This window comes from Cryptomeria japonica, chromosome 5 (genome assembly GCF_030272615.1).
Source record: "Cryptomeria japonica chromosome 5, Sugi_1.0, whole genome shotgun sequence".
Classification (NCBI taxonomy): domain Eukaryota; kingdom Viridiplantae; phylum Streptophyta; class Pinopsida; order Cupressales; family Cupressaceae; genus Cryptomeria; species Cryptomeria japonica.
The window spans coordinates 173,348,690-173,371,541 of NC_081409.1; the positions used below are offsets into that span (position 1 = coordinate 173,348,690).

The 22,852-nt window shown below is 35.5% G+C and overlaps 1 protein-coding gene across 1 annotated transcript; it reads right to left on the reverse strand.

The window, feature by feature from the left end:
- Window positions 1–5,590: 5,590 nt before the first annotated feature.
- Window positions 5,591–22,852, reverse strand: LOC131036216 (extensin-2-like). Its single transcript, XM_059220454.1, has 5 exons — window positions 22,514–22,852; window positions 21,587–22,414; window positions 21,423–21,439; window positions 12,956–13,136; window positions 5,591–5,602 (listed from the first exon to the last, which is right to left on the reverse strand). The coding sequence occupies exons 1-5, from the start codon at window positions 22,850–22,852 to the stop codon at window positions 5,591–5,593; spliced, it is 1,377 nt and encodes a 458-aa protein (XP_059076437.1).

Genomic DNA, 22,852 nt, shown 5'->3' on the forward strand with positions numbered 1-22,852 from the left:
CCATCAAAACACAATGGCACATAACCTTTAATAGATAAATTTCTACAACAATACATTACTAGTTGCAACCTTGCTTGAATACATTCATTATTTTGAACCAATAAGAATTATTGCAGCTAGAGTCTACCTTCCCTATTATTCAAAATACTTCACCCATGCTTTTAAGTTGATAGGAGCATGCAACCTAACTTATTCTTTTTCCTTCTTAGTGCTGAAATTTACTTGGTAAGGAACAAATTTTCTTACAATCTTTAATATCAATTTCAGCAAATCCCTGGATATTGCACCTGTTGCTCTAGTATTTGGTGAGATCTTTCTTAGATCTTCTAACATTGTACATTGATCTTCATACAGAGTCGCCACTTCCTTCACAGAGGAAAATAAAATTTAACCACTGATCTTTACTCTTAAACACTTTCAGATTTCTGGGTCATACCACATAGCAGAGTCACATAATATTTTCAAATTTCATAGCAACAAAACCTTCCAGGATATACAATTTCAAATCTGAAAGTAACTTTCATATTTCTAAACTTTTGAGACTCTTCCCCAAATGAATTTTGGCCAGACTCATGGGTTTGTCTGCAATCAACAAGGTGAATACAACTTTTCTCAACCTTATTGAAAATGCAATTACAAGACACTCTCCGTCCCCAACAGAGTCACCATTTTTGTTGTTCTCAAAAAATGAGAAACCTAAGTTCACCTGCAATTGATCTATGAAATAGCCAATTTCAATCTACAAAGAACCTCAGGACTTGGACAACATAACATAGGATCCTAATGATCCTCCTGCACATCAGGTTCTGCTAGACCTACGGGGGGACACCCTTTGATGCATTAAAATTAGATCCATTACTCACATATGACAACATCAACAAAAACAGATAGATCTAATTAAAGGTTCAAAAAACAAGGAGGGTATTGTAGATGAGCTAGATCGACACTTACAACTCAGCAATGTTTGAATCATGAGATGGATGGAACACTACCACAGAACAAAAAAAAGAAAGATATTCTGATTTGATTTTAAAATGTTGCAAGTAACTTCTAGTTGTAATAGACCAGTGCCTCAATCCGGGCATAGAGTCAATACAAATAGCCATAAATGAAATCCAAGTTGCACATCAGATTTAATGAAAGATATCCCTATATTAATGCCTAACATTAATACATTCTAAACTTCAAATCAAAAAATCATACAAATCCAAACATTAATTCAATTTCATAATTTCTGCCCATAGAATTTAAATCCCTTCTGTAAAAGATGCCTAAGAACAGGGATTACACTCTCCCTTGGAGAGGATAAATTCAAACTCCCTTGAAGACTGGATATATTGAAATTGAAAAATGGCTGAAGACAATCCAATGAAAATGTATATATGCCTTACATATATATGACCTGCAACTAAAAATTTATAGCTAAATGTATCTATCCAATGACAGAAGAATTGGAACATCAACAGTTACAACCAAGAAAATTAAATGCATAAGACTAGAACCCCTCTTGGAAATCTCCTTTGGAGAAATTCTCCAAAAACTGGAACCCTTACAAATGAGAAGAACTGAAAATATAAAGAAGAGTGAAAAAGATCAGATCTGCCTCACACATTGCTAAGTATCCTCTTTCCCCAACTGAAAAATTATTTGCATCATGCCTAGGGAAACTGCTCTCAAAATATCTGATATTTGTTGAAATTGATTGCGGAAACAAACTCCCCATTTTGAGAGCTTTCCAACGACATATAACTCTTGCCTACTTGGGTAAAAAAATACCCCTCTAGTGAATTAATCTCGGATGTAGACCAGTCATTTCAATTTTTGAATTTTTTCTATAGTTGGAACTATATTATTTAACTTTGATTTTTACCTCTGTGCTCCGCCACGTGTCAGCATCTAGTTCGCTCAAAATCCACCTAGGCGCCCCTTGACCAGCCACCTATTGGCCACCTCAGCATCGCCGGAACCACCATTCAGTCACTGGGTCATGATGGTTAACCGTCGTGCAACTTTACATTGCGGTATATCGATAGTTGTCAGATCAGCTCCAACCTGCTCAACCTTTAATTTCCATTTCTATCGTGAAATTTGGTTGCCTTGGGATGCGTGTGCACGTGTGGGGTCCACTGAGTCACCAAGCAACCTCTTGCCTTTAAGCTTTGACACTATAGATGTGTGTGGCATTTCTTTTAAATATAACAAATTTCCTCCCCACTACCAATGTGGGATAAATGTCTCTACACAAGCTGTTTGCATTTTCTGGAAAATTTCCTAAGTCTCTCCTCAGCCACCCATAGAGGATCTGATAAAGGTTGTGTAATTTGGTTTTATGCTTGCCAAGTGCATTTGTTTGAAAAACTTTCATCACTCTCCATCTGCTACGTCATCACGCCATCTACCAGGGAGGAGCTGGATGAAGATCGTGGACTTTGGGCTTTACCTACCAATAGCATTTACATGAAAATTTCTTAAAGCATTTTCGACGCCTGCCAATTTCATGCACAACAAGGAAGAAATGGAAAGGTCACGTGGAAGGTAACTTCAAGCCTGCAGATTGCAGTTGCTGACAGTTTCTAAAGCTTCTTCAATCTCCACTTCTAATTTAACGTGGGGAGGATGTTGGCTAGCATTTCACATGCCAATTACATTTTCTGAAAGTTTTTTAACACCTTCTAAACACTCACTTTCCAGCCCACGATAGGGAGAATTTGGAAAAGGTCGTGGAACTTGGCTTTACGCATACCAATATGCATTTGTCTGAAAACTCTTAAAATGCCTTCTCCATTATTACGCCATCTGCAGGGGAAGGATTTGGTAATACAGATGCCAACTGCATTTTCCAGAAGCTTTCTAATGCCTTTTCAATGTTTCACAGGAGATGATGGCTTTACACATGCTAAGTGAATTTTATTGAAGGTTTCAAATGTCCATGTAGGAAGGACATTGGCTTTAAGCCCGCCGTTTCATTTGCCTGAAGTTTATAATGCCTTCACCATGCATGGGAATGTTGGTGTTCTTTTAGAGTGGAGTTTAAGCTTTACACTTGCCAATATGCAGTTGCTTGAAAGTTCTATTAGCATTTTGATAATAAACCTCTAAACTCTTATGTTTACCTTCAAACATCTTTGTCTGTGAACCATTCTTGTGTCTCTTTGAAGTCACATTTTAACAGTAGATACGTTCAAATTGGTACAATCCACATAACCCTTAGATGTCTTTGATATCTTCCCCACTTTAGCATATTTTTGTTTCTTAATCGTGAATGAATTAACTAAAACTTCAACATCTCCTCCAAAGCAGTAATACAAAATCATAGGTCAGGCCGGGCCCCAAAAGTGGGTCCGGCTAAAAAAACTTTCATTTTCATTCAACTAACCCTTGAAATGCCTCAGGCACCTTGAACATACCTGTGGAGTTTATCTGCACAATTTTCTGATCATTAAAACTCAATCTGCAACTGTCAGAGAAATGTGTCACATTTTCACATTTAAACCCAAAGAGGAATTTCAAAAACTGGCCAGAACCCATTTGTGGACTTCACAAGTTGATAGGCGTGTACTATGATATGTTAACTTTCATCCTGCAAAACCACTCCTCATGAAAAATCTCGGGTGGAGAGATATTAATGCACAAAGTTTATTAAATGGCTCTGTCAGCACTTGAACCTAATAAAATCAATGTGCAGGGACCTCAAAGTGCACTCATTAAAAATATCAAATGGTCTCTGCTACATCCCCAAATCTGGGACACAGGAACCTTGAAGTACAAAGAAGACCATGGAATTTTCATTTTGACCGGGAAGCTATTAGGGTGCAAATGGTGAGGTAATGAAAATAGCCAATTTAATAGATATGATAATGAAAGTGCAGAAAACTGAATAAAATCGCTCAAGAAACCATCTTGGAAAGTTGATCAAACGGATTGGTAGGAGCTGCAAACTAGAGACATAACTTGTCTTTCATACTAGTAGTACCTCAGAATAAACATTCTGATATAACACTCATCTGGGCATCTTTTACACATATGCAAAGTGGTGCTCCGACTAGCTGTTAAAACATAGACTTATGCAAACAATACAAATTGCAAATGGATTGGGCTTACCAAACTGAACAAATGGATTCATAAGGACTTGAAATTTGGCATGTGGACTCACCTATATGCATTCAATTCAATGCACTTTAAATTTTAACATGAAAATCAACTGGTCATAAAATGCAAGGCCTCAAAATGGGCCACATAGTAAAATCTGAAAATGTGCAAAGAATAACTTTCAGTCCACCCCTTGAAATGGGTACTTGACAAACCGATCTAAACTGAAATATGAAAGTTGTAGAACACCGCATAGGCTAAATGAAAGGTGTAGGACATATTTCCCAAGTCTTACCCCTTGAAATCAACTGGCTCCATTTTACCCTTCTTCAACATAGGCCTATCAAGTTGACTCATTAGGTGGTCCTTTGAAAGTGCAGGTGCAAAATTTTGAATTGGGCCTCTCAAATTCCTCAAATTTTTATGAGTCCCAACAAGTTCAACTCCAATTTTGACTAAACTGACAGTAACTATAGATATATAGAAACAACCGACAATAAAGGAAAGTGTACAGTCTATATCGGCACAAAATATTTTTGAGCAAGGCATTGTACATGATACTATGAATATTGTGGATAATACTCCACCAACAGTAATTGACACTACACCAAGTGGCGACGCCACCAGTGCTAAATAAGATAAGGTAAAGGGAATTGATTGTACACCGACAATTCATATTGATTCCCCAGCAAAGGTTTTGGCAATTGATACTTCTCAAGTTGAGAAGAAATCAGTCACTGAGATGAGTCCAACTGAGTTAATAATTATGGCTACTCAAAAAATATTAAAGGAAGGATCTGCAGATAAGGGAATAATAGATCAATCAGTTACAATGTTGCATAAATTAATCCCTCATTGTTTGATTGAGAATGAAGCAAGCTCTTCTAGCAAACTTAAAACACTAATAGAGAACATATCTAACAATTTTCAATCACTATAGCAGATATCAAATTGGTAGGCATTAGAAAGAGTTACTGTGGCTAAGAAAGCCGCCTTTGACCAGATCATTGAAATAGAGAAATAGAAAATTGAACCTAAACTCATTCTTATTGAGAATTGCTTGAAACAGTGTACAAATATCTACAGGGTTTGTTGTAACATAGAAACTCTTATAGAAAATGTAGATAGTAGATTAAAGAAATTACATGTTAAGGTTGCAAATATTGCTAATTGTTTTGATGGATTAACCTCATTGACAACATCTTTTGATGGACAAATTTTATCCTTGGAGAACCAATTTTTTGCTTTTGAGAAGGAGAGAGATAAAATCATTTGGAGAACAAGGAGTCTTAGAGGATTGGTGATTCCCAGATTAGATTCACTGGGTGTACATAAAAGAGAGTCTATGGAGATTATTGCTAAACCCACATCGATAGAAGTCAAAGAGAAGGAAACACTGGCACACTTACTAAGTGGACTAGCATCCATATCTAAAACTTTCAAAAGCGGCTGGGACACATACCTACAGTTGCTGGATAAGGCTTACCCATAAATTTTGAAGTTAGTCAAGCTCCTGCAAAACAAACAGTATTTATTCATTCTTTTATTCTGAATTCTTTCAATTCTTTCACTAGTTTTTGGCATTGATGTCAAAGGGGGAGTGTATATATGTGAAAAATATCAGAAAAATATCAGACAAGAACATATGGGAAGGACATTAGAATATCAAAAGGAGTGTATTGCTCAGGGGGAGCATATTTTAGTTGAACTGGCAGGGAATCCATTTCTCACATGAGTGTTGCCATCAATGCTAAAGGGGGAGATTGTTGGCAATTGACACTCATCGGATTCATTTTGTTGTCATTGATGGCAACAAGATCAGATGGAAGTCATATACTGACATTAGGAGGTATTTGCTGGCAGACACCAGTATTGGAGTATCTAGGGTTACACCGACACCGACATCAAGTACTTCAAGGAAGCTGACATCAAGGAAGATTTATTTTTAGTCATTTTGTAATTATTGTCAAGGCTGACATTGGATATCTTTTGTAATGTATTGTAAGCCGACATAAGGCATATTGTTTGTAATGGGTATATAGGTCAGTGTGTTAGGTCATTATGATATATCATGATTTTATGTAAGGATAGAACTTGTGGATGTGGATTGTGAATGTGAAGATCATTTGTATGCGAACATTATATCATGCAATGATCTGTAAATGTTTTGTAAGACATTCTTGGAGGGAAGGTGATACCAATAGTAGTGTTCAGGGTTTATGAACCGATACAGAGTAGAGCTAGAACCGGAACTCTATTTGGCATAGCAAATGCATTTTGTGAGTTCATTTTCATTGTTTTACTTCAGCAGAAGCTTGTAGTCAGTGAGAGTCTAGGCAGTTTACTCTAGGCAGTGTGCCTTCCTACATGTGCAGGCCCCCATTATATGTAATATATTTTCATATGGCCAGTGAACTAATATTGTGGGTCACAAATCCCACCGTGGTTTTTCCTCTTTGAGGTTTTCCACATATAAATTCTATGTGTTATGGTGTTCATTCATGTGGATGGTTTATTTGCTTCAAGTTATATGTTTATTTGTTTACAGGTTTATATGTGTATGGTATAAAAGGATAAAATCTTATCTTACCGACAAAACATTGATTCACCCCCCCCCCCCCCCTCTCAGTTTTCTTGGATCCCAACAAGTAAAGTATTTGGATGTTTGAGAGTTTCAAGTTGTTTTACTATTAATCTATTATAACCGTCAATCGGTTTAACTTATCAGTAATATTGCATTTGAAGTTCAGTGTTTAAACCAGTCAGTTTAGAGTTTGCTTTGAGAGGTTGATTTTGAGATTGGTGAAAGTTTATATCATTTTTCTATCTACTGATTCACCCCCCCCTCTGAGTAGTTGACCGGATCCTTATTCTTTCATCATACCATCATATCAACCCTAAGTAAGGAGTATGATCTCATTGAACAATTTAAGGCCACTTCTGCTAAGATTTCTATTTGGTATTTGGCTCAAACTTCACCTTCCTAGCATGGGATGTAACAAGATGCTTTGAAAAAATTGGATGTCCCACCTGCAGTGACACCTAATAACATGTCTGCTTTGATTAATCCTACAAACAAATCCAAAGTTCAAATTATATTCACACAAGAGAAGTTACCTTCTCCTAAAAACCAAAATCAATATGATCCTCTTATGATTGTGGTTATTGTCCATGATAGTGCTATAATATGAACTCTTGTGAGCAATGGATCTGGCCTTAATGTTTGTAGTATGGACTTACTGGATAAGATTAATGTGGATCATTCTCTCATCGAACCTTCTTTTCTTACCATTCGAGGTTTTGATAATGTGGCTAAACAATGTCTAGGTGTCATAACCTTTCCTGTTAGCGTAGGTCATGTTGTGTTACCTACTCCTATTCATGTTATGTCTAATAATTTGACATATAACCTTCTATTAGGGAGACCTTGGATTCATAGCATGCAATTTGTCCCTTCAACTTTGCATAGGCAAGTCAAATTCATTTATAAGAATACGACATAGACCTTGTTAGCTACCAAACCTTAAGAACCATTAAAATCTGGATCTTCTTGTTCAAGTACTTTCCATTCCTCTTCCAATCCTGCTACTTCTTCAAATACATCTACTTCCTTTAATGATTTTGTTCCTTCCAGTACACCTGATTCTTCTACTCAATTGGAATCTCCTCCCAAGGATATCTTTTCTCCTGAAGGAGTGCTCTTAGATGATGATTGGGGATCTCTAGACTTTACCCCTACTTTTATAGGAGAGCATAGAGTATCTTGGAAAGAATCTAAGACTGAGAAGGAGAAATATAAAGAGGAACCCAAAGAGAAACCCACCTTGTCTAAGCAACTAAGTAACAACTTTGTGGCTACTTCTAATTCAAATGATTCTTCAAATCCTTCCTCTAATTCATATAGCACTAAGACCTATGGGGCATCACCATCTCTTTCTAATTTGGCATCCCTTTATGGTCCTGGTTTTCATATTTTAGCTAAGAGAGGCTATGATGGAAATGGTTGTGGCGCAAATGAAGAAGGTATTAAAGTTCCTTTAGAACATAATACACATGAAGCTTCATTTGGACATGGATATAATCCTTCTAAGCCCACCAAAGTATCTAAAAGACCATCTCTCAATGTGAATGCTATATTTAGTAGTGATGATGACCTCGCCTCAATTTAATCATCTTTCGCTCCTTTCAAGACTCATCCCCTCATAAGGAAATCTTGGTGATGAACAAATGTCTTTATAAATCTCCTCAAGAGATTTCTAATCCCACTTATAAGGCTTTATTTTCTACTCATTCTAAAATCCCTTCTTCTAAGAATAAGGCTCTAATGAATTATACTTATCCCTCTTATAAGATTTCTTGTGTGCAAGAGAAGTATGACTTAGTGGCCTATTCTTCTCCTATTAAATTCTCTCTTTCTAAATAATTTTTAACATTCATCATGTTATACATGTTTTTAATCTCACTTGTAGTAGAGCATTAAACATGTCATATTCAAATACCTCATTCAATCTATCATGTCTTTAAATAGCATTAATGGCTATTATGTTGCTCATCATTATGTGACATTGGTAGCTCACTTATTGGAGGCTCATTTTCATTCATGACGGTACAATTTCACGTGCAATCATACTTTTGGAAGCAACATAATAGCCTATTTTTATCCAATCTCTTTTCCCTATATATATGGGGGGCAAGATTGATTTCAAACATCTCTCCTTAAGGTTAAAATTTCCCCTTTGTGAAGTAGTGTCTTCTATAAGGATTTCTTATTGATTGTAGAGGTTTATTCATATTTGAATTCCTTCTCTCATATTGGAACAAGAATCCCTAATGGGGATCTTAAGTACATATCCTTAATTGGGACCTTCTCCTTGGTGTTGGAAGTCTTTGATCATTCATCAATTTATTTTCTTCATTGAGTAGTATATTTTATAATAAACCCTTCTATTTTGTGCACATGCATATCCATGGTGAGGATCTCTTGCCTTCTTTTAGAAGAGTGTTGTTATAAATAATCTCTCTTTGATGTCATCTCAATCCTCTACTCTTTTCAAATTTCTTGCATTTATTCATTCTAGAAAATGTTATATATGTCTAAGACAACTCCTATTGAAGGTAGATGTCTTTTGAACAAAGATCTCTTCTCCTCCAAGGATCTCTTTTACACTTATATAGCAAGATATCTCTTTTCAACTATCTTACCCTTTCTTGAAGAGTATTCCCTCTCTTGTTTGGATTTATGGCATTGTTGCATGATGGATATCTTCTTGCTGTCAAAGGTAGGTATCCTTGTTCTACTTGCACACAAATGCATGAGGTTGAGTGGAACTAACGGTGTTCTCACTCTCCTCCCTTACATGGATCACCCAGACAAACTCTGGGGGTTAGTTTTCCATGTCCTCTCCATGGATCACCTAGTTTTAGGGGCGAGATGTCCATGGTTCATTTTCTCTTCTCATGGATCACCAAAGTGTGTATTCATTCTTTCTATCTCTTCTTCCTTCTCTTTGCATTTTCTTCTATTTAAATCTTTCATCTTGTGTTAGAGAGCTCTCAAATCCTCACACTCTTTGTTGTGTTGGAATTGAGGCTTAGTTCTCTTTCTTACCAAATGATTCTCCATTAGTTTTTGATCTTGTATCAAATCTTCTTGTGAGAATTTTTCATCAATCTTCTTTCACAATTCGATGTGGTAAACATGATACCCTATTTCAACTCACTAAAATTAGCAAGCTGAAACAGGGGGGGCATATATCTACCCACAAATTTTCATCACCTTCCTTAGTAAGCATTTAGGTGATTTTGTGATTTTATCTAACATGTGTTTTTGTAGGGTGTGGATCCTAACTGTGTACTGCAGATACCACAGGGGGCTTCATCTAAAAACTTGTGGATATATCATTTTTCTTGAATGTTTACTTTTATATACTTTAGCTTGCATATGCACATAGTGTCATATGACCGCTAAAGTAGGGGCTAAATGTAATGTCGTAAATTGTACACCCTTGCTAGGGTGGTACAATTTCACACTTAGGTTAGCACCTGCCTTAGTGTGTCTTGCATCTTGCATTTCTAATTTCTCTTTAAGCATTTAATTAATTAATTAAATTAAATCTAAAGTCATCTTTCATCACTCCTCACATCATAAAATTGGGCCCTTTACCCTAAGTGTGCCCTTTTATTTTATTCCTCCAATAAATCATTTAATCTTAAACCCTAATTATGTCCTATTTCGACCTTTAAGGCTTGATTTCTTATATCAAAACACTTCGAAATCAGTTGTAATTTTGGGATTTGCTCTAATATCACATTTAACGACCTTGAAAATTTGGTGAAAAGTTGGTCAGACCATGACGAGAATGCACATGGTTCTCGACTTTTTTCCCGAAATTTTGGGAGCACAATTCTATGATATTATAATGCTTAACCCCAAAAGATTGGCAGGAAATTCAATTCCTAGGTCGGCCTAAAGGTGAAATTAGGTCAAGATTAAGATCTAGGGCTTCCTACATAAGAGCTCTCTTTCTTTAATTGAAAAAAACTAAGAACTAGATGGATGGATTGGTCTAAGAATCTAACAACGGGGTTTTGGAGTGTAAGGAGCCTTCTATATAGTGAAAGAGAAGCCTATGTAGACTCTTCAACAACATTCAACAACATTCATCAAGCATTTATCATCAATTAGGAGCCTTGAAGACATTGAAGTGTAATAGGAGATCTTGTGGCAATATCTCTCCTTTGGGGATTGTTGCAGGTGCAGAAATAGGCATGGACAGAGGCACTTCCAGTTCACCAAAAGGCACATGAACAACCAAGAATTATCAGATCTGCCCTAATCTACCCAGGACAGGGGCATGGCACCTTGGTCCCACTCAGGATAGTGGCATGGCGCCATGGTCCCTTTGCTTTTCAGTGATTTTTAGCAAGTTGCAGCTTCAGGTCATCAGATTTGTAGTCTTTCAGTTGCAGCCTCCTGTTTGCACAAAAAGGACAGTGGCATGGCACCCTGGTCCAAGTCAGTTTTGTTCAATTTGTTGCATCAAGTACACATCTAGAATCCTCCCCCTTTCATGCTTTCAGTATCTTAGTTTCAGATCTGCATGTTTGTTCAATTTCAAGTTCATTTATGCTTCATTCTTTATCTCCTACTCTAGTTGATCATTCAAACCCTAGTTTTTCTCATCATTTGCAACAAGATGAATAGAAACCCTAAGAGATAATCCTTGGCTCTCTCTTTCCCACAAGAAGTAGCCAAAGTGATCTACCTCCCTAGGATCTTTCGTATTCCCAATGTGTTGGCAAAAGTAGGATTAGATCCTAGTCACGCAATCTCGCTTTCCCGCCACCACAATTATAATAAGGTTAAAATTGAACATTCCGATAGAACACTGATTCACCCCCCCTCCCCTCCCTCAGTGTTCTTGGATTCCTACATCCATCTACTCTTATTTTTGTAAGAATTCATATGTTCTATTATGCAATAGAGAGATATCATGCAAATAATATCAGTTTTGACAAGAACAATCTAGTAAAATGGACCTTGTAACTAATTTAGTGGTCAAGCAACCAACATAAAAATATTAAGTACTAAATGAGAATCATATCTAACACATTTAAAATAATGCAATCAGCATCTAGTTACTCAAAAAAGATATTCAAATGTAAGAAAAAGTTTACATTTCAATCATGATGAGGAGGTGGACAATACTTTGCGAAAGATGGTGGTGATTTGTGGGTAGGAAATGGTGGCGATGCATAGTAGAGTGGAGGAGGAAACTTGTAAGAATGGTGTGGTGGGAGTGGAATATGGTGGTGGTGGTTGTCATTGTGGTCATGCTGATGGTGGTCATGGTGATGGTGCTGGTGGTTATGGTGATGGTACCGGTGGTAATGGTGGTCATGGTGAGGAGGTGGTGGAGATTTGTAATGATAGGGTGATTCTGGATTTATGACATTTTGGGGTGGGGGTGGAGACTTGTGTTTGTGAATATAGGGATGTGGAGACTTGTGTAAGTGTGTAGGTGGAGGGGGAGATTTGTGAAAATAAGGAGGAGATTTTTTTACATATTTAGGAGGACGTGGAGACTTGTGTAAAGACATAGGAGGAGTGGAAGACTTGTATATGTAATGTGAAGGAGGGGGGGACTTGTGTAAGTAAATAGGTGGAGGTGGAGACCTATGCACATATGAAGGAGGAGGAGGAGGCTTATGTATGTAAGTAGGGGGAGGTGGAGACTTGTGTACATATGTAGGGGGAGGAGGAGACTTGGGTATGTAAGTAGGGCGAGAAAGAGACTTATATATGTAAGGAAGAGGAGGGGGATATTTGTGTAGGTAAATAGGATGAGGTGGAGACTTATGCACATATGTAGGGGGAGGAGGATGCTTGTGTACATAAGTAGGGGGTGGTGCAGACTTGTGTACATATGTAGGGGGAGGAGTAGACGTGTGTGTGTAAGTAGGGGGTGGTGGAGACTTGTGTACATATATAGGGGGGGAAGGAGACTTGTGCAAGTAAATAGGAGGAGGTGGACACTTGTACATGTAAGGAGGAGGAGGGGGGGACTTGTGTAAGGAATGAGGAGGAGTTGGAAACTTATGTACATACGTAGGAGGAGGAGGAGACTTGTATATATAAGTAGGGGGAGTTGGAGACTTGTGTACATATGTAGGAGGAGGGGGAGACTTGAGCATATAAATAGGATGAGGTGAAGACTTGTATATATAAAAAGGAGGGGGAAACTTGTGCATGTAAGTTAGAGGAGGTGGAGACTTCTGAAGATATGTGGGAGGAGGAGACTTGTATGTATACGTAGGTGGAGGTGAGACTTGTCAGCATATGTAGAAGGAGGGGGGACTTGTATACATAAATAGGAGGAGGTGGAGACTTGTATATGTAAGAAGGTGGGGGAGGAGACTTGTGTATGTAGATTGGAGGAGGTGGAGACTTGTATACATAGATCAAGGGAGGTGAGACACGAGGAGGGGAATCTTTAAATTCATAAAGAGGAGGAAGGGCAGAAGCATGGACAATTGTGGAATACAAACTAATTCACATTATAACTCCAAACAACACCATTGTAATAGCTCTTCTGCTCTCAGCCATGGCTGCTGCGCTGCGTCTGTTGGACTGAATAACTAAGCCTCTTGCTATTCATAAATGTACCTAAACTACCTAGCGTCTCTAACTTTATGACCTCTCAATTGTTTAGGAAACATCTTGTCCGTGTGCAGTAATTAACCAGCTGTCTTCACAACTTCCCCGTCACCTGTCACATGGATCTAGATCTAGGCCTTTCTTTTGGGGACAATTCACCTTTAGGGGAGAAATATAAAACATCACCCCAAATAAAGTTCAGTACGACAAAATTAAAGAGGGCAAATTAATAATCTGAGAGAATCACGGGAAAGGGAAATCCTCTCCAGTCCAACACCAACCAAATGAATTTTCTGAGAACATTTTAAAACACGGGATTTAATAATAGAGTCGTGCAAACGTTTTATTATTGACTACTTCTCGTAATCTTTCCGTTGTTAAAAAGTTATTCAACCCAATTCAAAGAGTTACGTTCCATGTGTTTTTCTGCTTGTAGTCTATCCCCCAAGAAGGAAATGCTATTCTATTTAACTATTTCCACATACGATTGAAGCGATGACGATCATGTCAACTCATTGAGAATATAAATAAATTGTTCACAATGACGGTCAGGACTTCTAACGTCCCCAGATGAATTTCTTATCTAGATTTCATTGTGCATTTATATTTTAAGGCAACCCTGTAGACAGCACCCTTCCCAACCAATAATATAACATTCAAACCAATTATATGCAGTTTCAAGTCACTTGAGCAGATTTGTAAAATAAGCAGGATCGTCTTAGGCAAATTGCTTTCAATGTCAGCAACAGCTATTCCTCGCAATTAATGAAAAAACATTAAAATTCTTAAAGACCGCCAGCGAAATCAGTGCTGGATACTACATATCAAAACAGCAAAGATGATTTTACAATAGTAGTCACGGTAAAAGTTATTCGGAGCGTCAATGGCTTTAAATAAGGAATTTCGTTTTGGAGAGGAAACCCTCTAGATATATCAGTTACATGACAAGTGATCGCTGTTACCTCAATTTGTTTCCATTAGTATCTTTTTCAATGAATTATTTATTAATAAAGAAGAGTTGTAACAATATTGTTCTAATGGTGACTATTTTTCAATATACATTTTGATTGAATATCTTAATATAATGATTAATGGTGTACTATATATAGAGTTAGACTCATTCCTTAGCCTGTCATTCATTCCCATTTACACATGCACTCACATATTCCATCCTATCTTATTTCTATTTACACGTACTCTTATGCACTTACCATTATAGTGCATTTATTATTCGTGTCATTGCAGTAACACCTATACTTTTTAGCATAATATTTTCACCTCCTCTTTTTAGCATAATATTTTCACCTCCTCTCTGAATGTTTGCTTCTGGACCATGTGGAATTGACAACTAAAATTCAAAAACATAACCACTATTTTTCACTAGTCATTATGAATTGACTTTGAACTTGTTTGTATGATTGATCACCATGTTTGTATGATTGATCACCATGTCTTTGTAGTTAAAGTAAATCAATATGCATTAATTCATTTTGATTATTAAGAGAAAATCTTATGCATTTAATGGAGAATCATTCTTACAACACTTTACATTTGAGTATTAAAATGAATCTAAATTTACATCAAATTTATTTAGTGATCCTACGGGCTTGTGACTATTGCCTTCAACATTCTTCTTTGACTATAAAAATAATATAATCAAGGTTGTGATCCAAAGAACATATGTTGCAATTTTTTAACCTACTCTCTCTCTTTTTTTAATAGTATATGAATAAATACTAGAGTTTCAAGAAACTTTGATTTAAATACTTATAATCTTTTTCCTCAATCATGTGAGCTTTTAATTTCTTTAAGCATGGTGAGCTAGATTAATCTGACACAACATGAAATTAAATCATATCTAGAATCAGTCATCCAATATTATCCTAATACATTTCTAGTAGCAAGTGGGAATGGTGATCTACCTTAAATTTTTATGACATTGTTATTCATTTGATAAGGAGATATTATGTAAAAAAAATTATAAATTGTTTTCCATTAATCTTGATATTTAATTTTGTCAAGGAATTAAATATTATTTTATTGTGCAAAATAATTAATTTTTTACCTATCACATAAATTAATTCTCTTAATAACTAATTAATGTAAAATGCCCATGAAAGTGGAAGAAATGTAAATGGGCAAATTAATATTGGCAAGAAAATTATTGTAAAGAAGGTTGGGTAAATGGGAGTTATAGGTAGCTACCTAGCTACTTGGTCACCGTAAGTTCTTTAAAATGAGAAAATTTTATTGTAAAGGGGGTTTCTCTCCTTTATGAAAAAAGAGAGAGTTTTGTAACTAGATTTTAATATTCTATTCCTAATTAAAATATTTACTTTGTAAAGATATGGTTTATTTCCTCATGAATAGTCTTTGTGTTGTTTTGAGTGAGAGTGGGCTATGTACCACCATTGTGGAGGATATTGATAAACTATGTTCTATCAATATTTGTAATTATTTATTCAAAGATTTATAAGAGTATTGAAAATTTATGTGTTGTTAATATATATATATATATATATTCTATTTACTAGTATTTATTTTGATTTCCTCATTACTTCTACCAAAATTAACCCTTCTAAATCACAAGCCATCTACAAGAATTTCATATGAACAAGCATGTAACCATACATTCCATGGCATGCTTCAAACATGTACAAATGATAACCTAGCCAACCTACTAACATGTCAACCTTTAACAACTACCCTTGTGGTTTCTTTTATATAATCAAGCTCCCACAAAACCACCAAGCGATATTACATAAAACCATGTGACTAAAACCATGGTATTAAAAACCATGGTATTATAAACCATTTACCCCACATTTAATATTGGATACTAAGTTACATCACTTTATTAAATCACGTTCTCCAATATTAAATATATATAATATAATATCCCAATGTTACAATACAACTCATGAAGTGGCCCCAAGATTGAAATTTCTACTTGATCAACTTCCATCTAAGTTCCCCTAGGTGCACCACACATAATAAAATTACATAACATCATGCAATTTTTACAACACCTAATTGACAAATATAGATGTGGTAACCTTTCCTTCTTAAGAAAATGGAAGCATGAAGATAGTTCACATGTTTTATCTAGTGTATTTGAAGAGGTTAAAGAGTGTTCAATCTCAATTAAAAGATGAAACATGAGGAAGGAATTATGAGTTATTGATGGATATAACTAATGTGCAAAAATTCAACATAAAATTCAAGATTTTTTTTAAATATATGGAACATGCACGATATGAATAGTGGACTGATGAATTTCAAACATATGGAGATATATTTGTGGTGACAACTATACATTAAGTATGTAACTTTCTATAAAGTGCACTTTTGGTTAGAATCATCTTAATTCATGTATTATTATTTGAGTATATATTGTGATAGTTTAAATAAAAAGAGAATTGTAGATGAAACATCTCATATGGTTAGACAATTGTACGAGAATATTTAAAATAGTTTAAATATTATATTTGAAACGTAGGGCACTAAAAAAGGTAATTTCCAATGCATGTGTTAAGTTTCTATAGTTTGTTCTGAATCAATTTTAATTAGTTTTCATAATAGATTTCATGTTTGTAGGTAGTTATGTAGCTTCATTCCAGTATTATACAATGATTTTAGAGGATTTATCATGGTGTCAAAGATAAATTTGGTGTGACTCCATCGTGGAGGTGAGTTCAAAAATACGATGTCATCTTGATAGGTGATTCTCATATGATGTCAAATAGAGCTTTTTCTATGTAGTGTAGTGTATGTGTGGTTTAAGGAAAACTACATTGAGCATCGCATAGGGTAATCTTCCATGGAATAAACTTAATTTGAGTATGAACATACATAAAAATAAGGAGCATGAAGATAATTACAGATATAAATTATTAAATTAAAGAGAAAATGCTTTAAGGTTGAGGTCTATGGAGAAGAGGTTGAAGCATTGGTCAAGGTCATCATTGAAAGGTGGAAAAAATACAAAAGGTTAAAAGTACAATATTATGTCACATTTCATGCCACCTTATCAGCATAAGTGAATTTAAGTATTTCTAACTAAAAAATAATTTTAGTCAAACATATGGTCTATATAGATTCATTATAGCTAAGTTATATATGGTCCAAAACTTTTCCAATTGGAGGTATCTACTAAATGTATATTTTATATCACTTTGGGTCTAATTACCAATTTCTTTTTATTTTATTGAAAAACTCTATGTTTCAACGACTCCTACTATTATAAATAATATTTTTTTTAAATGTAAAAATACTCTTTGATAGATCTACAATTGAATATTCCAAAATATATATCTTTAAATATTTTATTTATTTTTAATATTTTATTTTTATTGAAAGTAGTTCATCAACACTAAAATATAAGATTGATTATCTTGTCAAGGAAAAATACTAAAATTTATTTAAATTTTTTGAATAAAATATGATGCACTAGAGAAAAGAATCTATGTTAAGATGATATAATTCTTTTCTAATTTGGATAAATAATGAAGAAAAAAGGTGGTGGTAAATGGAAAGAGTTATATTTCAATACATGCAACTTCTCAAATTTATTGAAAAATATATATTTATAAAAATTAGTAAAAAATATATCCATGCACTAAAGTTTCAAGTTATTAATATTGTAGCGTCCTAAAATTGCAACACTTGCAATTTCGACTGCATTTCGGTCTTCACGATGGCGACGCAACACGGAACCTGAATGGAGACCCCGAAACCTGATTATGACACTGAAAACTGCATTTTCTTGCACCCTGGCCTGAACCTCCTTTGCACCCTGCTGTCCCGGGAGGTGGGACCAGGGCGCCCAGCGCCCTGGTCCCTGGGTCCTATTTTGGGCCCGGTCTCTTTTGGACTTCGGGTCTTTATGTTTGCAAATTGGAAATTATCATTTCCTGGTCGGCCTAAGGTCGGGAAAATCAGTCTATCAGCCCTAATTGACAAGTATATAAACTACATTTGCCTCTCCCATTTGGGTAAGAAGGATATATGTGTACAAGCATGGAAACTATACTCAAGCATTCAAGCATTCAAGTATTCCTTCAAGTAATTGATCATTTCAAGTCTCCATTCAAGGCTAAGTGTTGCATTCAAGACAAGGATTCAACCATTGAAGAGGAGATCACATACTACATGCTACATACAACATACAACATATAACAAACAACAACATCTATACCTTCGCACATAAGGATACAAACATCCTTACAACAAGGTATTAGTACTTGTTTTACATTACATTTACAGCATTTCTCATTTCTTGGTTAATTCCAAAACTGGGGTTTGACCTAAAGGCAAACCCCTAATCCCTAACCCCCCAATCATCTTCGCTTTTCTGTGTGTAGGTTGCAGGTACGCGGTTGAAATTGAAGATCTGGAATCCTTGTGCAGAGATGAACAGATCCCCCTTCGTTTCGCGGATTTTTCGGAGAACCGTGGCGCCAGGTGCCATCGTCCCGACAACTTTTGCTCAAATTTGCAGGACAGCGCCGTATCAACATTTTACTGCTAATTCCAGGTCCGCAGCTTCATCCTATATCCCTATCTCAGTATATAAGCGAACCTTTGTCACTTTCTATGCATGCTTAGCTTAATTCTTCTATCAACATTCTTTACAAAAGAGGGTAGCCTTGCTTTCTTAACCCTTGAAACACATTTAGCATCCAATCTTGCATTGTGTGGGATTGGATCCCCTCTTTTGAATGTAAAGTCTCTCCCCTAAGTGAAAACCATCAACCCTAGAGACTCTCCCTTCTCTCTCCTCGGAGTTGGAAGAGGGGAGAGCAACTAGGGTTCGATCGCGATTTTCGGCTTTACAAATATACACCAAAATAATGAAGAAAATTAAGTTTTCTAAATAAAGTGTGATGCCTTGCGTAACTTCAATTTCAGGATTTTATCAACAACTATATAGTGTTTACTTTATAAAAAACATAGAAGAATATACATTTTATTAGTTTACATCATTTCAAAATTCAAAACATATATTTCATTTTCTATTGGTTCAATTTAAATAGTTGAATTGGTGTTGGTCATTTCCTTTATAAAAGTGTGGCACAACTTTGTACTTTTACAAAAAAAAAAAAATCAAAATCAAGATCTTGGTCACCTATGAAGTATCATCACCATCATAAACACAATTTAGTAACACCTAGACCAGATAAGCATCTTGGTCTAGAAAAGATGAAAAGTGGAACAAAGAAGAGGAAAGTGTCATGAAAAATCATGGCCATGGTCAAATGCCATTCTAGCCATCCATCTACCTTTTGCAAAGTTGATCCATAATAACATGAATAAAATAAAGAAATAATGGAAAGGAGAGGAAAAAGATAGGCAATTTTATGGATAAGTGAAAGATCAATATGGAAATTAATGGCTTTGTGGTGGTGATTCTATTAGGGCCACAGTGGTATTGTAATATGAATGAAATAAATTTTAATATGATATAATGAGTTTTTTGTTTAGTGACATAACATTTGCTAATATGATAAATATGTTGAAATCATCAAAGATTATACAAAATATTTCTTAGAGGAAATATTAGTTTCTTCATATGCATTCATTTTTGGTGTTGGGCAAGGATAGGCTCTTTGGATTTCAAAAAGGTACTAGAGCATTCTCATAATAATTTAGTGGATTCTTAGTTGTACAAAGTATGCTAGATATATTTTAAGACTTGCATAAAGTTTGTAATAGCAGAGTTACACTAAATGTCCAATAAAATTTAGTTATCCATTAAATGAGAGAATTAGAATAACGAATACTTGATTTATCAACACATTGAATAAGTATCACTAGAATTGTAAATGTCATTAAGTGTTGTATACATGTTCAAAGTATTTAGTCTATTGTCAATTGTTTCTAGTTACCATTTATGCTAGATTTCAAGGTTTTAGGGAATTGTTGAGCGTCATTAGGGTTTTACATCATAATTGTTCTTTGGGAAAATATGTAGTGATTTATTAGTTTTTATCATTAATTTCATTCATTGTGTTTCATTTACGTGGGTTTTTATTACATTGTAAATTATTTTACTTATTTTCTTCTAAGCTATATACATTTATATTCCTCATTTGTGCATGATATAATCTAGCTATATTCATTTGGTTCTTGTATGTTGCAAATGTTAAAACATGGATTAGATATGAGGAAGGTGGTGAATAAGCCTCTAGTTTTATGATAGGAATTACTTAAAATTTTAGTTATGTTGTTAAGAGAATTTATGAATCTCAATATTATACGAATAATTAAATTATAAATATTACTTAAAATTGTTAATAAATCTAGTGTCTCTATTATAAATTAATAGTCTAACATTATATATTGATAAATATAAATATATAAAATAAAATTTCTTTCTAAACATTCACTAAATATTTAGTACATACCCGTTAATGAATTATTGTAACTTCACAATTATAAAATTAAATCTCTTATAATATAATTCTTAACTATGATTATAATACAACTTTAAAATTTATGTCAATGTAGAAAATTTCTATCTATTCTCAATTAGAAAAGCTTTGTAAAGCTTCTTTCTACATATATCATTTTATTAAATTTCTAAATTTAATATATGATCATTGAAGGTGGCTTATGAACATGGAGTATCTTAATATACAAGTTTGAGTGATTTATCAAGGTACTTTTGACATGTAAATATGTCTTGCACATGTTTTTTCAAAGATAAAAGGATGGGCCACTATTATTTAAGAAATATTAGTTAGATAAAAACTATATATTATAAAAGAGAAAATTTTGGTAATTATTTCCAATTTCAGATTTAGATGCCATCTAAATCCTATAAAAAGAACATATCTAACATTTAGCTCCATGCCCCATGATAGATAAAAGGAACTTCAATTATTGAAAAGTGCACTACAATATGTCATGGACAAAGTAATGGAATAATACTTAATAGTACTAGATCCGTGGGATATCTTGGGTCTAAAGCCCCTAACATCCAACACAAGAATAATAATATTCTTATTTAAAAAATGACCAGAATTAATAAGCGACCTTTTATTTCGCAACTTCCAAATGATCAGCTAAATAAAGCATTTAGCCTAATCCATCTACTGTTATTTCACTCCTGAAAGCATTCATCTTTCCTATTCTACAACAAAGAGAATTCATAGATAATATTAGTTTTAAGTACAATCTAGCATGTTGGACCTAAGAAGTGATTCAATGGTTAAGCAACTAACATATAAAGCTAAAGAATTAAATGAGAATCATATCTGAGACATTTAAAATAACACAATCAAGATCTACATACTCGTAAAAGTTATATTCATACATAAGAACACTTACATATTAGACGTGATGAGGAGGTGGAGGATACTTTTGGAAAGGTGATCGCGATTTGTGGGCAGGAAATGGTGGTGATGCATAGTGGAGCGGAGGAGGAAACTTGTAAGAATAATGTGGAGGGGGTGTAATTTGGTGGTCATGGTGATGGTGGTCATGGTGATGGTGGTCATGGTGGTGATGATCATGGTGTTCATGGTGAGGAGGTGGTGGAGATTTATAATAATAGGGTGATCCTGGCTTTACACTATTTTTGGGTGGGGGTGGAGACTTGTGTAAGTGTTTAGGTGTAGTGGGAGATTTGTGCAAATAAGTAGGGGGAGGAGGAGATTTGTGTACATATTTAGGAGGAGGTGGAGACTTGTGTAAGTAAATAGGAGGAGGTGGAGACTTATATATGTAATGATAAGGAGGGGGAGACTTGTGTAAGAAAATAGGAGGAGGTGGAGACTTATGCATGTATGTAGGGGGAGGAGGAGGCTTGTGTATGTAAGTAGGGGGAGGTGGAGACTTGTGTACATATGTAGGGGGAGGATGAGACTTGTGTATGTAAGTAGGAGGAGGTGGAGACTTGTGTACATATGTAGGGGGAGGAGGAGATTTGTGTATGTAAGTAGGGGGAGGAGGAGACTTGTGCAAGTAAAAAGGAGGAGGTGGAGACTTGTATACATAAGGAGAAGGAGGGGGAGATTTGTGTAGGTAAAAAGGTGGAGGTGGAGACTTATGCACATATGTAGGGGGAGGAGGAGACTTGTGTATATAAGTAGGGGGTGGTGGAGACTTGTGTACATATGTGGGGGGAGGAGGAGACTTGTGCAAGTAAGTAGGAGGAGGTGGAGACTAGTGTACATATGTAGGGGGAGGAGGAGACTTGTCCAAGTAAGTAGGAGGAGGTGGAGACTTATGTACATATGTAGGAGGAGGAGGAGACTTGTATACGTAAGTAGGAGTGGGAGGAGGGGGAGACTTGTGCACATAACTCGGAGGAGGTGGAGACTTGTGAACATATGTAGGAGGAGGTGGAGATTTGTGCACGTAAGTCAGAGGAGGCGGAGACTTGTAAACATATTTAGGAGGAGGTGGAGACTTGTGTATATAAGTTGGAGGAGGCGGAGACTTGTATACATAAATCGGGGGAGGTGGGACATGAGGAGGAGGGGCATCTTTGAACTCGTAAAGAGGAGGAGGAGAAGATGCATAGGCAATTGTGAAATGCAAACTAGTCCACATGGCGACTCCGAAGAACACCACCGCAATAGCTCTTCTGTTCTCAGCCAT